A 13,287-nucleotide genomic window follows, 5' to 3' on the forward strand; every position below is an offset into this window, starting at 1 on the left:
TCAGCTTCTTGTGTGTGTCAGTGTTTGTGGATTGAGGATGGATTCTTTGATTTACAGGACATTGTGAAACACTGAGACTCTCTCACCATTTGCCATCCAGCGTCATGAATTTCTTTCATTTCTTTGCTTTTAATGTATAAAATGTGTTTCCTTCTATAGAGAGGATATTTGAGTGCTTCCAGAGGTCGCTTTGTATACAAAATAGCTTTGCATTGTAGAGAGGCTCTCAAACATGCATATGAATCAGATGAAGTGGATCATCCTAAGAAAGAAAATAATAAATATGCATGGTGAAAGACTTCGGCAGGGTATTAGAGATTTACTCTGTATGAATGGAGCTACAATAGGGGATTGTCCTTTGTTAAATCAATAGGACTACTCATCTTGTGAATTCAGCTGCTGGAGCTGCTTCTTCAATATGTCTTGGCTGAAAGAGCAATTTTCATAAACCCAGCAGCAGGCATCTTTCTGAGGAAGTCAGATGGACCTGAGAACCATGCTGGAACTCTATATGTCTGTGTTAATTACCAGTATGAGGGCTAGGAAGTTAATACTAAGTTGTTATGTCCTAACAGGTGATCATCAACAGCACCATCACACCCAACATGACGTTCACCAAGACATCGCAGAAGTTTGGCCAGTGGGCGGACAGCAGGGCCAACACTGTGTTTGGACTGGGCTTCGCTTCGGAGCAGCAACTGGCCAAGGTGAGAGGAAACATGAAATCACAAAAGCATCCGTAAAGCTTAGAGACAATTGATTTATGTATTTGTCCTAAAACTGGAGAGTGATGGTGCACAATTTGTTATTAACTGAACACCAGATGGGGAAATGAAGCAATCAGAAAAGGATTTAAGGGTATATCTGATTCTTAAATCCTCACTGTGACCAGATAATTGGCTCCATGATCTCCCCAAACGTTTGACATTTCAGCTTGTATTGCCACTAATCATCAGAGCTCTTTCATGTCTCTCTCATATTTTCAGTTTTCTGAGAAGTTCCAGGAGGTAAAAGAAGCAGCCAAGCTAGCAAGGGACAAATCTCAAGACAAGGCGGAGACACTGAGTAATCACTCCCAGGTAAATTATAATTCTCTGATGTCTGAAATTCTGGTTCGGTACACCTCTACTGTCTCATCTACAGTCACTGTTGGCCTCTACAGAGAGAAAATTAGCAACAGAAATTTGAAATCTAGGTTTTATATTTGACCTGTCTATGTACTTTGATCAGCATATCAAATCTTTGACCCATATATGTTTCTTCCATCTAAGAAACATTGCTAAATTTAGGTCTGTTTTATAACGTCCTTAGCTAGAGATGAACATTCCCGCTTTTATATCACTTTAAGGTTTTAATTTTCACATATAGAGCCCTCCATGGTCAGGCACTGGAGTACATCTCTGACCTGCTCCATCCTTGCATCACCAGTAGGTCACTTAGGTCTTCTGACCAGGACTTACTGGTTGTCCAAGTCGAACTCGACTGAAAACTAAAGATGACCTTTTGAAGTGGTGGCTCCGACACTGTCGAATGCTCTTCCTGTAGGAATTAGATCTGTGGTCTCTGTTGGCACCTTTTAAAAAAACAAACAAAAAAAACCCAGCTATTTTAAACAGCTTATTTAAATTGGCCTTTGTGTAATCTTGCGCTGTCTAGTGTTGTAAATGTGTGTATTTAACAGCTGTTTTAATTGTTTTTATTGTTTTAATTAATTTTTATTCTCGTAAATCAATTTGTGAATTGTGTTCTATGAAAGGTGCTATACCAAATAAACTTATAATAATAATACTTATTATTATTATTATTATCATTATTATTATTATTATAACACTGTGGAGAAAATAAGTGATTTAAACATTTCAGTTTAGCTCACTTTCCTTCACAAACACCAATGGGTACAGATTCTGTTTAGAAATAGCTTCTGGCAAGTATTCAAATAGTTAGTTTCCACTATTTCTTTGAACAGAGGCCTATGAAGCTTGTGTTGACACAACAGACATCATTCATATAACAGTGTGAATTGTCATGAGAGGTCAAAGGTCAACTTAAGCTACTTACTACCTGGCAGGCACCACAGCAATGAAGAGAACAAAGAAGCCAGTGAGAGTAATAAAATGATAAAAGTTTCTCAGTTCAACACAAATTATCTCAAATTGATATTCTGTCGGTAAGTAAACGGCATCGATTGAGGTCGATCCAGCAGTCTGGCCTGCTCTCTGACTCCAGATGGCAGGAATCAGACTCAGCTCTGAGGCACACAAAGCTGCTGGGCCATATGACATGATAAATACTGGCATCAGTTTTTCTCCACCTCTCTGCTGTCATAGCTGACGTGTCGAGGGTGTTTACAGTGTTTCACCGAAAGAGCAAGATTTATGAGATACGTTTATGGATTTTAACTCATCAGATCTTTAGAAAGCTGCAGGTAAACTGAGTCAAAATCTGCCCTGAACCATAACACATCTCCCTCTGTCTCCCCTACCAGGAGTCTGGACATGAGACGCCCTCAATTAACCAGGCGTCCAGCCTTAATGGGACAGATGATGAGAAAATCTCTCATGTCGGTCCGGAGGCTGCTGTGCTGAAGACCGAGAATGACCGTCTCAAGAGTGCAGTAGAACAGAGGTAAGGCTTCCTTTCATGGAAACCTCAGGAGAACCACTTTAATGCGAAATGCATCTAAATGTGTCACAATCGCATGCTACATAATCTCACAATACAGCAAAACTCACTTCAAGAGGCATCACATCATATTAACTCACAGCAGCTCCTGATTTTTTTTTCTTGTCGTCTAATTGTCTCTGCACCAAACTGCGCTCCCTCTTCATTTTATTGCTGCTGGGATGATATCATGTCCCCTAAGGGCTCAGAAATCATCTGATCCAATCTAAAGAGTGACGCTGCTCTACTCCACCATTTGGTTATATGGCCTTTATAATCCAGATGCTGCTGAGTGTATAAATCGGTAATTGCATGAAACACCAGATGTGGTTCCAGATGGGATTAAAATGACCCAAGGGCGTCAGAGTCAACTAAAACTACATAGAGTAAATTCAGACAGAATTAGTACTGGGTAGCAACAACAGAAATCGCTGACATATTTGATCCAGATGGGATAAAAGGCTCTGAGGTAAAAGGAAAAAAAGACCAATTAGCAGACCTTCCCTGGCAATACTTCAGACTTCACACATACACAAGGATATAAGAATTAAATGAACATCTGCAGGAGTGGTGTGGAAAACATGTTATTTTCCAGTAGCTCTCAATCATTTTCCTAGAAAGGAATTATACATAATCATATAAGAAGGTTCCTGGATAGGACAATGTCATTTGGTAGTAATTACTGCAACCTGTAGAGGCTTTTAGTCAGTACACGGCATGTAAAATGTGCATTTGTCTACAGGGAAGTACACAATTCAGCTAATATGGAGACTTAAGTTTTGAATGTTAAATAACTTGTGAAAGAATATTTACTTGGTTGATTTCTGATATGCTTTTTATCTTTATTCTTGTTTTGTATTTTCATAATACGGTACTGAATTACTTACTATTTGATCTAGTTACTTTTCTCCTGATTTAACTTCCATGTTCTATTTCTAGTCTGATTCAATTACCTTTTTTTTATCTGTCTAGTGTCTAATGGTCACTAATGGCTCTATTATTATGTGGCCTTTCTTACTTTATTGGTTGAAGTTTACCTTATAAAAATGATGCCTGCTAACTTGATAGTATGAATTATTTTAAATCAGAGGCCTCTTCACTTCACATCCGGTTGCCCCGGGTGATATACACAAGATGTGAAACTTTTCCCTCTAAGCTCAGAGGAAGGCACATTGTTGCAGAAAAGTCAGTTATATAAATCTAAAGCTCTCCTCCCTTCTTTATTTTTTACCTAACAAGTATTTACTTCAGTTCCCCACAAATAAACTCAACTCAAGCAACTGTCTCTTATAATTTGTACCAAATTGCAAAGTTCTTTCCAGGAAACATTGTAGGAAATAACTTGGAAATTTTAGATCATTGTGTTTAAAACACAATTTCTAAACAAAACGTTGTTAAAGGAGAAACACCTGTTTCAACTCAGCTCACATGTATCGTTAAACTTCTCCAGCTTGCGGTTGTAAAACACAGTTTGGTCCACCATTGCTCCCAGTCTTTGTTGTGCCTTCACATGGCCTTGAGATTTTGTTTAGTGGAAGTGTGTCACAGCCGTGAACCAGCCGAGGACTGCAGAATGCTGCAGTGCAAGTCTGTCCACATTTGATGGAGAGCAGCACACTTCAAACCAGCCATGCATGAGGAAGGGAACAGCGATGCATACTAAATATACATCACAACCTCTCCGACCTTATTGATAAGACTTAAACACGCACTCTCTGGTATGAAAAGATAACTAACTTGGTACAAATCAGGGCCGCAGCTCATTAGACCTTTGACACTTTTCCCACTTCTCTCTTTTTTGATGATCTAAATGTCTCTTGACAGTGCGATGTACATCACATCTAATTAAATAGTCATGACTGGAAGGATTTTGTAGCATTATGTGGCATGTCAGTGGGCACAAGCTCCAGGCATTTCAGGCATTTCAGCACTAACCTGTCTACATTTTTCCTCCATTAATAACTCTCCTCCTGGATCTGTCTCTCCTGTCTGACAGCAACACCAATGCCAAGAAGTGGGAAACGGAGCTGCAGACTTTGAGAGAAAATAATGCCAGGCTGGTGGACGCACTGCAGGAGTCCTCCGCTAATGTAGAGAGCTGGAAGAAACAACTTGGTGCCTGCAAGGAAGAGAGTGACACACTCAGGGAAAAGGTAACACAGTCAGGGAAGTTAAATAATACTGCTGGCAGGAAAAGTGACGCAGTAACGCTGTTGCCTCTTTTATAAAAGGAACAAAACTGCACTACAAAGTCTCACAAAATGAGTAGATTATCTGTCCTAGTTATGTTGATCTAGCACTTGTAAAATCTGTATAGTGAGATGAGAGAATCCCTCACCCAATTTTGATAAATCTCCAGTTTCTTCTCTCTGAGCGAGCAAAGTACTGTAGATTTTATTAGTTTCTGTGTTCCCTGCACCAGAGTCCACTATAAATAGAATCATTTTAGTTTCATAATCAATGTGGGCTGTTACTGCAGCTGGGCTGGTGTTGCAATGATACATTTTGTAACATGCTGCTATTATTTTTGTCTAATTGCTAGTGTCAGTTTTAAAGATGGCATTACCTATATTAGTACATGGCATATTTAGGATTCCACAAATACAAATGAACAAATATGATGGGTAAACAAAATGGGAATATGTTCTGAAGACCTGTTGTCCACATCCACCACTTTTCACAAAACAAACTTGACTTCTTTTGTTTTTCGTTCTGTGTGCAGATTGCAGAACTAGAAGCTCAGTGTAACGAAGCCAATCAGGAGAAGCAGAAAAACGCCCAACTGTCTGTACGAGTGCAGGAGCTGGAGACTGAGCTGCACGACAAAGAGCAGGTGAGACGTCTTGAAACAACAGGGCCACTGTTGAGAGCAAGGTTGTCTGTAAGAGTTTGTAAAACAATGTTTTTTTGTAACAGAAGTGGTATTTTTCCTAGGTAGTTTATGATTCACAGAAGAAATCACAGTTTTCATGTTAACACACCCCCCTTCATCTCCCGAAGTTACACTTTTCAGTGTGTCTCTTCACTGTACACCAGCTCTTTGCCTCTTGTTCTGACTCAGTACCACTCCTCTCCCTCAGGAGGTGATTATACCTCCTATAATCAGGTTTTGTAGTGGGATCTTGGGTTTTGTATGGATCGGTCTTGTTGCTAAACCCAGACCCTTCTACTGCTACTATTTCCTTTTATCTTACTTTCTGTGCTGCTCACTTTTTTCAGCAATTTACTTGATATCTGTCCTGTTTTGGTACGATTAAACTCCACTGTGAAAATAGTCGAACTGGGGGGATGTAAATTCATCCACAGACTTTGTCTGTAGTCAGAGCAGCAGGGAATTTTGGCACAAATACCATCAGCGGCATCGCCTTATGTCTACTGCATCAGTCATTTATAATCCAAACTAGCTGACTGTCAGCTCAGCGGAGCCTAATGGTGCTGTTATTTCTAATGAGGATGAGCCCCGTGCGGCCACACACTCTTTTGACCTTTGCTCGTTGCTGGTTAAATACTGTTTCTGTCTGCAGACAAATGATTAGGACCGACTTGAGGCAATCACTGACAGTGTCAACGCCTTTTTTCTATAGTGACTGTGTCTCCCCATCAACGTCATGAAAGTGAAACACAATCAGCCACGTGTGAAGCTGATGAACAAAGCAAATTGAGTTACCATAAGAGGAAAGAGTTGATAAGTCAGTATATGTTTCTGCTTCACAGCAAAAGACAGTATTTAATTATTTTTTCTCTGTTCACAGTAGCTTTTGAAGTATATAGTGGATATCTGGCCAAGTTCTTTTAGATAGTTTCTAGTTTGATCCCTAAAAAGTGACACAGAGACCAGCAGGTTATAAACCTGGACACTGTCTCTAAAATGTATATGATGGTTGAGTCAATCAAATTTAAAAAAGAAAAAAAAAATAGATGGAAAAAGAGTGTCACAATTTCCCAAAGTCCAAGCTGACATCTTCATCGATTATTGTCATTATCAGTTCATCTGCAGAATATTTTCTTGATTATACGTTTTGGATATAAAACAAGAGAAAAAAAATAATTTACAATTTCCTAGAGCTCAATGTGATGTCATCAAATATCCTGTTTTATTCCAGTTGCTACAACTTTACTATATTGCAAGACAAAGAAAAGCAGCAAATTATCACATTCCCTTGAAGCATTTTTGTGCGAAAAAATGACTTAAAGGGTTAATTGATGAATCAATAACAGTTGCAGATAAATTTTCTGTTGATTGACTAATCATTGAAGCTCTAGTCTTCATATTGCTTGTTAAGTCTGATCAACAAATCAGACATTTACAGTCACGTTGAAACAGAGACGAGCTGTACATCCACACATTTCAGAAGCAGGAACTAGCAAATGTTTGATCCTCTTGATTAATAAATGACTTAAATGATTAATCAGTCCTCAGATATGTTGTTGATTCATTATCTGTTGATTGTTTGGTTTGAATTTAATAGTGTTGCAAAATGATGACGTTTATGGCTCTGCTGCGTAAAGACCCTTTTGAACTCCCCAAGGTGTGTCTGGGATATTCTAGTTTAGCACCTGGCAGCCTGAGTATTAATAGAACATATAAATCTTTCCTTGGAGGGCGGTATATGTTACACAACAACAGGAAGGAGGTAGTTCAAAGAGCTGGAGCTGAATTTGAAAAGATTATAAGCAAAGCATCGTGTCCTTCGGGGGCTCCAGTGTTTCCACAGTCCTGCCATAATGCTCCAACAGTGACCGAGGGGCTCATTGTTTGCAGAGCACTGATACGGCAGACGGCCCACAGAGGCTCGTCTGCCGAGTGACTCACCGCCGTCTAGAAACGCACACGCTCAACTCCTTCAATTAAAAACGTGCCTATGAATTATTAAGCATTCACCGTGGTGTTGACCCCAGCGATGGCCAGACGTGAACTAATAGAACAAAGCTGCAGCAGGTGATTACAAACACTGTATGTGGAGTGTGTGGCTGAAAGCAGCAAAGGGTTGAAACTTTCAGATAATAGATGTTTGATTGAGAAGAAAACAAACATGTAAGCACAAAAACAGAATCGAGGCTTCAGTATTCATTCTAGTCTGTTTTTCTTTTTTTTACCCTTTTACCTTGCTGTTCATTGTTCCTTACCTGCTTTGTATTGCTGCCAACTTTGTTTGGTACTGCCTGAAATGTGTCTGTAGCACCAAGTATTGAAAAGCTGGCCTCATCAAGCTATTCCACGGAGTCCACCGTGTTGCTCTGCCATGTTTCTACAGTAACCCAGAACGGACAAACCAAACACTGTTAACTTTTCCTGCTTGGGCCAGAGTCGATAACGTTGCTCACTCCTGTCGCCGCCGCTCTCTCTCTTTTGCTTCATCATTCACTTCTCACGTACACAAACACACACTCTAAGCACTCTACTCTTACAACAACTGGCTCTAGAGAGGGCCATTCGCGTCGGCTACCGTACCAATCCTACACGCTTGACACATGGGAGAAGTTGTAATGTGCAACCTCACCGCTAGGTACCGCCAAATCCTACACACTGTTCCTTTAATATTTGAAAAATGTGGCTTCTTTTAAATGAGCTATAATGTTCTTAAGAAAACTATAGAAAGAAATCAACCTGATGTGTTTTGTTGGCTTTTGATGAACTGGTTTCTGTGTCTATTTGTCCCAGGAGCTGGAGAACCTGAGGAAGCAGGCAGAGATAATCCCTCAGCTCATGGCGGAGTGCGAGAGCATCACCGCAAAACTGCAGGTACGTTCAAAGCACCCAGGAATCCCACAAACCCCACATTTCTCTCAGGTGTGATTTACAGCAGAGTGTATAAGCTTGAGTTTACAGCACACGTGAGTACGTGATGTGTGTCACAGCGAGGTAACACACAGGCTCTGAGGCGTAAGCAGCGCTTTCAGACGGAGGTTGAGAATGACAGTTCCTCTTCATCACTCTGCCTGAGGGCTGGTGACACAACATTCCTATCACGTGTCTCACTAACGCACATTGTGGTTACTGTATCTATTAATAAAGGTCCATCCCAGCACAGTGAGAGTGGATTATTGCCTCTTTTGAAAAGGTTTCCTCTTCCTCGTCTGTGAAACCGAGATACTACATCTCTGTCACGGCTTATTAGTTTCCTAGCGGCGCAGATTTGATCTATTCTACTGACTACAAAAACAGCTGAAGGTGTTTGAGAGCTTTAATGACGAATGAACATCTTTGTATGTGTGTGTGGGTTGTTGGGTGTGAGAAGCTGCTGTTGCCAGAAACAACACAGATTCACGCCCATCACCTCCCGTCTTCCTTGTAACAAAGCGCACCTGTTTGTCCAGTCTGATCTCTCATTGAGCAGTATCAGACTTTCTGTAAAACCAGAAGTGCCAGGCTTAGTGAGTGACTGTACGCCGTGTTAGCACCAAGTCTGACATGAGCTGCATTGATAGTGACGCTCATCTCGCCCTGCTCTGACTGACTCAGGATTTCATCCAAGCTGTCATGCATGTGCTGCCTTTCAGGCCGGGGCAGGGAGGAGGATAAAACCAACAGTGGCATGCCTGAAGTTCTTGTGCCTCACAAAGCTCAACCGCCCGGTTTGTTTCTGCAACAGCCAGCTGGATGAATGACAGTGACAACAGAACCGGCTGAAGCAGGAGTTTTATCTAACCAGCCGCCCAAACTGAGGAAAAGCATAGACAATGGGATTTCTCAAATTCCTGCGTTTATCCACGAGGCCCAAAATGAAAACTCACAGCCGCAGTCCACTCAGATAAAAGTTAATGGGTGAAGTAAAACTGTTGATAATGTGTGTGTTTATTTTCTGTGGCTCGAAACAAAATGAATCCACTTACTCCACCTCTATGTTTGTGGTCATAGCTCCTCTCTATTTAAAGACGACACCCCACGTGGGGATCAGGTTTCAGGAGGCAACTGGAGGATACAGTCATGCAGGCGCAACACCCATTTAGCACTCCTATTTTAAACCCCTCCCTTCAATGGTATCTTCGGCATTAATGTGTCAATTTGTGTCGCCTGCTAGTCTGAAAGGATCGCTTTACCCTCCCATCCTCACGCAAAAATTTACCTTTCCTAAATGTAAAGCTTGGTGTTCAGTCTTGATGATGTAAATAGGGATTTTTTTTCTTACTGCAGTTTGTCAAACGTTTCCCAGAGATCAGTGCAAAGGAGTGAAATGCTGAGTTGAACTGCTTTTATCTCATTTCTGATAGTAGATGTAAGAAGCTTTGATTTGGCGTCTGTTAAGATAAAGACAAAAAAGAACATACCTGCACTGCTACATCAAATGCTCTGACATCCCTCTTGAGAATTTCATTTGATTATCCTGTATTCACCATCTGCTGTAATGTAACTATTTATATATTTTTCCTAATATCTGTCCTCAGACTGCCGAGGTGAAGAACAAGGAGCTGGAGGGGAGATTAGAGGGTCTTCAGCTGGACATAGACGACAGTCAGCAAAAGCAGGGCAACATGAAGGACGAGCTGAAGAAGTTCATGGATCTGCTGGATGGAAAGATAGACGAGCTGCACGAGTTCAGGCAGGGCCTCTCCAAGCTAGGTGTTGATAACTGAGGAGAGTGGCACTGAGCTGAAAGGGTCAGAGGTCAGGTACGAAGGATTCACTACAGTATGTCTTCAGGGCAGAAACTATGTGGCACCTACTCCCCCAAGGTGAAGTCCACTCAGACACTATCAGCTTTGGCTTCTAATAAACACTACCATGTGGAAAGAGAGGGAGAGAGAGAGAGAGACTGGCAGGAGGAAGGCCAGCACGCTCCACCAAATGGCTCCATTTTCTGAAACTAAATCACACTTTGAGCTTACTTATCCGTTTCTGTGGGGGGAAATGGCTTTTAAAAGCTGGTGGTGGGTTTTTGGATTCTGTCCATCTGTCTTTTTTTTCTGAAGGCACTTGTTCGAAGGCAGTCTGAGCTCAGAGTAGAAGAGGGGACTTAAAAGGGCTAAAATGAATAACACAATGCTGTTCAGCATCACTCAAGTAATAATTGGTGTGAATCCTTGTGGCCCCCTCGGAGAATTAGAGATCTTTCTACAGACTGTCCTTGCTGTTGCCTCTCGTCTATCTCAGGTGTGTTAGAAGTACTCATTAGATTATATGCACATACATGACAAACGGCCGTGACACAAAGTGCCTCCAGGTGAGTCTAAATCTACCTGGCAAGGAGAACTGGCCAAGTGATGACCATCACCATAATAATAACTGATGGAAAGCGCCAATCCTGAGGATGTTAAAGTGGTGATAAACTCAAAGGACAAACAGGTGTTTGCACAAAAACTAGTCTGAGGAGGGATCACAGCAGGAAGTCATCAGCTCTCTTTTTGAGTAAACGCTCCTTTTGATTCTATTTGCATAAAGAAGGAACGCTCTCTTGTCTCAGGAGCTTTCCTTCACAATCATCCAAAAATAATAATAGGAACCCCGTTTTCCCATGAGTGTAGTGCAGTGTTCAGAGGACTTTGTGTGTGCAATCGTATTGTTGTCCGTATGCAGAGCAATGGCGTCTCCGAGGCTGTTGATGTGCTTTCTACACATTAGTTTTTGTTATGGTGGTGGTTATTTTCGGGTGAGGGGACTTGGTGCTGCTCGATGGGTGAATAATGTGAAAGTGTACTTCACTGATGACATTTAGATAGCATAGGCCTTTTCACTACAAACTTCTTGGTTTTTGTTTTACATATTTATTTATTTTGGTGCCTCTCTGCAACTAGTGTTTCTAGAACATACCAAGTAAATCAACCTTAACCTAATGTCTCTATAGATGTGCGATAATATATAAAATATACCAAACTGTCAGGATTCACAGGTTTTATAATTCTTGAGGATTTGTTTGCTTTTTGGGGAAGTTCATCTTGAAACATGGTACATTTGAAATCAAAGGCATATGTTGTAGTGGCATATTTACTGGGTAATACTATGATGTTATAAGTCTATATTTTTTCATCACTGTTTTGATCTATGAAGGGACATTTTGCTTCTCTCTGTTTAACTCTACTGTTCATAAGTCAACCTGGAACACAAAGTATGATCCTTCCTTTTGAACCAATGCCTCTTGTGCACTTTTGTGACTCCTGTTCAATATTGTACAATAGAACTGACAATTGTTAAAATTTAGTTTAATTACAACGCTGAGTTCAGTGTCTTCTTTTTAAGTCCAAGTAGTGGGCCACATTTTGGAGAGGAGAGGGGAGGTTTCCCTAATCCCCACTTAGCCACAGATCACTATTGTGTAGGAAACGGAGATACTGTTAAAGCTTACAAATCTGCTGGCATTATTAAAGTCTTGAGGCATTTCTTCCTGGATGAGAAGCTCAGAGAAGGAGGTGGAATGAACCTACAGCGCCAGAGCTGCATCACGTCGAAGCTCGAGTACAGAAGCTCCGCCACCGCACGTCTTTTTGTCTGATGTTGATTTACATAGCACTAAATATAGCTGTAATCCTAACATAGACACACGTAACCAAAACCAAAAAGTGGGATTTAATCAGTCAGTGACATGTATCATTTTTTTTTTAGATCAGGATAAATAAAGCAAACACAGACAGACATGAGCTTGTTTGAGGGATGGAAAAACCCTCAAACTCCCAACGTCACCGCAGCACTGAGGAAATAACTGCAGGGGTGGATCAGGGGACATGTTGCCTTGGCAACTTAATCCCACTCTATCCTGTTTTTTTGTGAATAACAGTGTGAATGATTGACAATGAGAAGTATAGAACCAGTGCAACCTTCCAACAATTAATGGTTTAATTACACAAGAGTCAGTCATCTCTCTCAGCAGGGATGTTGATCTCTCTGAGAGTCTTTCGGAGATCAGCTGGTTGGCACCGGTGCATCAGAGTGGAAGATTCATCAATATGCAGAATAAGCACCAATTTAGGGCTGAAACGATTAGTTAATTAACCAATTAAGTTAGTTGATGGGAAATTTAGTGTCGTAGGACTACAGCTAAATATTTTCACTAATTCATCTTGATTTTTTTGTCTATTAAATTTAAAACAAATGTATAAAAAAATGCCCCTGAACATAATGTGGAGTATTGAAATTACTTCTTTTGTCCGACCAACAGAGCAGAATCCAAAGATCTTTAATTTACAATGATATAAAACAACAGATTTTCACAACTGACGATTCATTTTGAGAACATTTTCTGGTTCCAGCGTCAATCTGAGAAGCTTCTCACCATTTCATACTCTAAACTGAATACTAGAGCTGAAACACTTAATGTAGATTAATTAACTAATCCATGAATCAACTATTCTGATGATTGAATTAATCATTTTGAGTCACTTTTCAAGCCAAAAATGCCAAACATTTTCTGTTTCCAGCTTCTCCAATGTGGAGATGTCTCAAATGATAGTAAACTGAATATCTTTGGGTTTTAGGGTGTTGGTTGAACAACATAAAAAGCAATGTGAAGACATCACTTTGGGCTCTGGGAAATTGCGGTCAGCATTTTTCACTAACCTACTACCAGTAATATATCTGTGAATACCTTTTGGGAATTTTTTAATTGTTTGGACAAAACAAAACAAATATGTTACTCTAGACTCTGGATCTTGTCACTTTTAGCTCCAAGGATGGTATGTCGGTTGACTTCAATA

At 40.6% G+C, this 13,287-nt stretch overlaps 1 protein-coding gene across 2 annotated transcripts in view; it reads left to right on the top strand.

The window, feature by feature from the left end:
* Positions 1 to 11,809, top strand: part of homer2 (homer scaffold protein 2) — a 34,036-nt gene extending 22,227 nt beyond the window's left edge. For both annotated transcript variants that reach the window (XM_074619845.1, XM_074619836.1), the window contains exons 3-9: positions 576 to 707; positions 987 to 1,079; positions 2,486 to 2,625; positions 4,658 to 4,814; positions 5,384 to 5,494; positions 8,324 to 8,404; positions 10,048 to 11,809. In XM_074619845.1, coding sequence (XP_074475946.1) covers positions 576 to 707; positions 987 to 1,079; positions 2,486 to 2,625; positions 4,658 to 4,814; positions 5,384 to 5,494; positions 8,324 to 8,404; positions 10,048 to 10,236 — 903 coding nt within the window. In that variant the 3' untranslated portion in view covers positions 10,237 to 11,809. The remainder of the gene's footprint in view (positions 1 to 575; positions 708 to 986; positions 1,080 to 2,485; positions 2,626 to 4,657; positions 4,815 to 5,383; positions 5,495 to 8,323; positions 8,405 to 10,047) is intronic.
* The last annotated feature ends 1,478 nt before the right edge of the window (positions 11,810 to 13,287 follow it).

Source organism: Sebastes fasciatus, chromosome 2 (genome assembly GCF_043250625.1).
Source record: "Sebastes fasciatus isolate fSebFas1 chromosome 2, fSebFas1.pri, whole genome shotgun sequence".
NCBI classification, from domain to species: domain Eukaryota; kingdom Metazoa; phylum Chordata; class Actinopteri; order Perciformes; family Sebastidae; genus Sebastes; species Sebastes fasciatus.